The sequence below is a fragment of the Miscanthus floridulus genome, unplaced genomic scaffold (assembly GCF_019320115.1).
Source record: "Miscanthus floridulus cultivar M001 unplaced genomic scaffold, ASM1932011v1 fs_113_5_6, whole genome shotgun sequence".
NCBI lineage: Eukaryota > Viridiplantae > Streptophyta > Magnoliopsida > Poales > Poaceae > Miscanthus > Miscanthus floridulus.
This window is the reverse complement of record NW_027096210.1, coordinates 7,701-11,618: the sequence shown is the minus strand read 5'-3', so window position 1 is coordinate 11,618 and position 3,918 is coordinate 7,701. Positions and strand designations below refer to the sequence as shown.

General features: G+C 50.7%; 1 protein-coding gene across 1 annotated transcript; it reads right to left on the bottom strand.

Annotated features, from left to right (window-relative positions):
* On the bottom strand, window positions 1–3,369 carry LOC136530371 (growth-regulating factor 5-like). The gene is made up of 4 exons (XM_066523117.1): window positions 2,777–3,369; window positions 1,817–2,186; window positions 511–962; window positions 1–380 (listed from the first exon to the last, which is right to left on the bottom strand). The coding sequence occupies exons 1-4, from the start codon at window positions 3,078–3,080 to the stop codon at window positions 373–375; spliced, it is 1,134 nt and encodes a 377-aa protein (XP_066379214.1). The 5' UTR covers window positions 3,081–3,369; the 3' UTR covers window positions 1–372.
* Window positions 3,370–3,918: the final 549 nt, after the last annotated feature.

The following is a 3,918-nucleotide window of genomic DNA, read 5'->3' as shown; positions in this document are numbered from 1 at the left end:
TGCACTCAAGTATCAGATTTTACACAATCTGGAAAGCACACAAAACACTTGCATCATCTAATGCAACGACGACGACTGATGACTGGGCGGTTTTCATTCTCGGTCTGGGTACAACAAATACAAAGCACGGTAGTACAACCTTAGAAACAGGATGGAGTTCAGTGAATCCCATTGATACACGAGGATCAGGCTCTTACAGAGAGTTCTGTTCTTAATGCGATAAACAAATAGCTACGGCATGATAGTGGGCGAGGGGGCAGGGGCAGGCGCTGCGGGCTCATCAATCTCCGGCTGACGGCTCGCTAGCAGCGCAGCGCAATGCTGGTGAGCGTCATGCGACACCACCACCTAGTGGCCGCCCGAGCTTCATTCTCAATCACCTGCAGAAACAGTTACGATCGATGTCATCAGAACACACCAAGCGTGATTAGAGAAGCAAACAGAAGGATTCCAGTTTCTGAGATGGTTAAAGACTTAAGGTGAACACTAGATCAGTAGGAAACAACTCACATCTGGGCATCGGGATGGAGATGGAGAGCTGGGCGGTCGAGAAGGAGGTCCTGTTGGACCTCGCCTCGTCCATCTCCGACCATGAGTCCCGCGTCCCAGGCCACTCGTCGAAGAAGGGCCTCAGCGGCTGGTTCTCCTGCTTCACGTTCCTGAGCAGCCCACCACCGGCTCCAGCACCACCGCTGCTGAACGGCTGGCGCTCCTGCTCCTGGGACAGCGAGGCGATGGTAACCTGGCCAAGCTCCTGCGCCGGCTCAATGTGGGAGTAGGAGTAGGCACCAGGCAGGAGGCCAGAATCTCTGCCCTTGGATAATGTAAACGGGGGCACATTGGATGGCAGGGAGTGCCATGAGTTATCTGATGGAGAATCAATGGTGAAGCCCCTCGAGTTTCCTGATGCTCCTGAGAAGAAGCTCAGCTCGCCAGCATCGGATTTAGCTCCAAGAGGGTACCTGCCAAATGAATTGGTTATGGATATGCGACGATCACAAGCTGCTACAAATAATTATGAACTGACAGAAAACATGTCAGTCCGGCACTATTGCTTGGAGTCTACTCTAGTATGATATTTCTGCCTACAGAAACAGGCTAGACATGTATGAAGTGAAATAGATGTAGAGGTGATAAATAAATAGTAGCTAATAAGCCAACCCGGACAGAAAATCAAGCTCAGGAAGCACCTAAAATCACGAGATGAACTGCTATCTTGTCTTGGAAAACAAAAAACAGTCAAAAGCAGCATAATGAGTTATTAATATCAAGCTAAAGCAATCGCTGATGCGCAAATCCTTATACAAACTCATAACTAAAAAAAACAATGTGTCTGAGAGAGACAGTGTACAAAATAGGGGGCTAATAAGAAAATCTGTCTGAAATACTAGTACAGACCTATGTTGCATAGGGCATGGACATGGCAGCTGCGAGCTAAGTTGTTCAGAACATACACATATATAAATTTATAGACATCTAAGATACCAGAAGCTGCCAGGGCCCAGGGGATAGCAGGCACGTCAGTTCACTTACAACAAAACTGCAAAAGATTTCTATATTGTACAATATATATAATAATAAGGGCTAAAACTGCAAGAAGCGAGTGGCAGAAGTGATTTTGCCGTTGAAGAGTCAATAAACCAAAGTGTGATTTGGTGTGATTCTCCTTTTGCAATAATAGTGTAAAAAGAGAACCAATGAAAACCATAGCATCATCAATAATGGTCCCAGCTCAAATAGCATGGCAGTAATTCAGCCCCCATTCAATCATGCAAGAACGAGAACCAAAAAAAGGGGATGTGGGATATAACCATACTTGCTGCCATAGCGATAATGAGCATTCGAAGCGTCAACATTGAGGTGCGATGAGCCAGCCCCGCCGCCGAGGGACAGGCCGTGAGTCTTACCCCCCGCCGCAGCAAGGGACTCAAGAGGCGCGGCGGCAGCGGCCTCCCGGGTGGTGGTGGTGGTGACGGTGGACAGCTGGGGCTGCGACGGGTGCGCGGGCGAGGCGGTCTTGGATTCCACAGGCTTTCTTGAACGGTTGCGGCCACGGTGCATGTGGCGCTCGCAGTACTTGGATTCGGGGTGCGCCTCCTTGGAGCACCGCCACTTCTTGCCGTCGGTGCGGCGGCACCGCCACGGCTCCGGATCCAGCTTTTTCCCGTAGTAGGCGTAGTAACTCACTGCAGGAGGGAACCAAACCATAGGGTGAGACTGAGAGAGAGCACATCGAAAATTCGAATCCACCATCGCCGCTCACACAGCCCTAGCTAGTGTGTGTATTCTAATGAAATGATGTACTTTGTACTGGGGTAGATCAAAAGCGCATAAACATTTGACCAACCCAATGCAAAGATGCTTTCTCCTACTTTGTTTAAAAGTTTGAATAATAAAGAATCCCCATCCCATTGCGTGAGCAAGCAGGAAAGGAGGTGACAAAGATCCACCCCATCCCACATAGGCACATATGCCAGATGCTAGGCGCATCATGCTTAATGAATCATTCGATGAGATAAATCGCGGCAATACCCTACCAACCAACCAACCAATCCAATCGAATCCCAGTAAGCAGCAGGGCAGGCAAAAGATCTATGCTATGTGTTCTTCTCTCCTGAAAAAGGCATCCATTAGTTTCCTTCCCCTATGATATGATAATACCAGCAAGCAAACAAACAAGCACGCATCCATTTGAACAGAGATTGCTGAGATGTATGTATACACACGAACGAATGAAGGAGACAGCTAGAGGGGAGGAGGGGAGGGGGGAGCTCACGGGACGGGTGGTGGTGGTGGTGGTGGTGGTAAAAGGGCGACGCGGCGGGGCTGGCGAAGGAGAAGGCGGCGGCCGCGGCGGCGGCGGAGTGGGGGCCGGGACGGACGGGGAGGAGGAGATCGGGCGGGACGGGGACGCCGGCCATGAGGTACTTGTAGATGAGCGCCTGCTGCTCCAGCTCCGCCCACTGCGCGGCGGTGAAGACCGCGGCCGCTGCCCCGCGCTGCGGCAGCGACTGGGGCTGGTGCGGGTACCCGCCGCCCATCCCCATGGCCGCCCCCACCGAGGACGCCGAGCTCAGCATCGGTAGGCCCCCACCCCACTGCCGCGCTCCTCCTCCTCCTCCTCCTCCCTTTGGACCTGCCGGCTGAGAACGTACAGGCGGAGGGGCAGGGAACGGACGGGCGGAAGGGAAGGGAAGGGAAGGGAAGGTCAGGTGGGGGTTGGAGGGTTCTTGGTGGCGGCCATTAATGGAGGGGAGGAAGGAGGGAGTCGGTGGGGATCTGCAGATAGGAAGCGAATCGCTTGCTCTCCGCTGCCGCCCGCCGCTTGCTTCGGATTTGGATTTGGATGCTCGCCTCGGCGCTCGGCTGTCTTCGTCTCAGCGTCACACGCTGCTGCTCTGCTGTCTGTCATTTTGTACTGGCCCGGGGACCGGTGGCTGGGCTGCCCCCCTGCTGCCCTTCCAAGGGCAGCCTGGGGATTTCCTTTCCTCCTTTTTGTTCACCTTTTCTTTCTAACCCGCTTCACATTTTCTTTTTTGAATGAACAAACACTGTAATAATAATATAATAAGGACATATTTATGTGACGTTGTTTCATAAACTATAGTATCACGGAACTGCAGTAAATCATAGTTTTGTAAGCCAAAGAGACGTAAAAACCATGGTTTATCAAAAATAGATCATATGCCATATTCGTTTGGCTTATAAACCATATTTTTTCAGCCAACGAATAATATTTTTCTCTCACAACAAATCAGCCAACAGTATTTTTAGCCATGGCTTATCAGCCAAGCGAACGGGGCCATAAAGTGGAGTTTTTAAAACTTCAAAAGACTACAGTTTAACAAGAACATAGTTTTAGAAACTACAAGGTTTATTCTATTGAAACACCTAACAGCTTTTGAAAACCAAAGTATT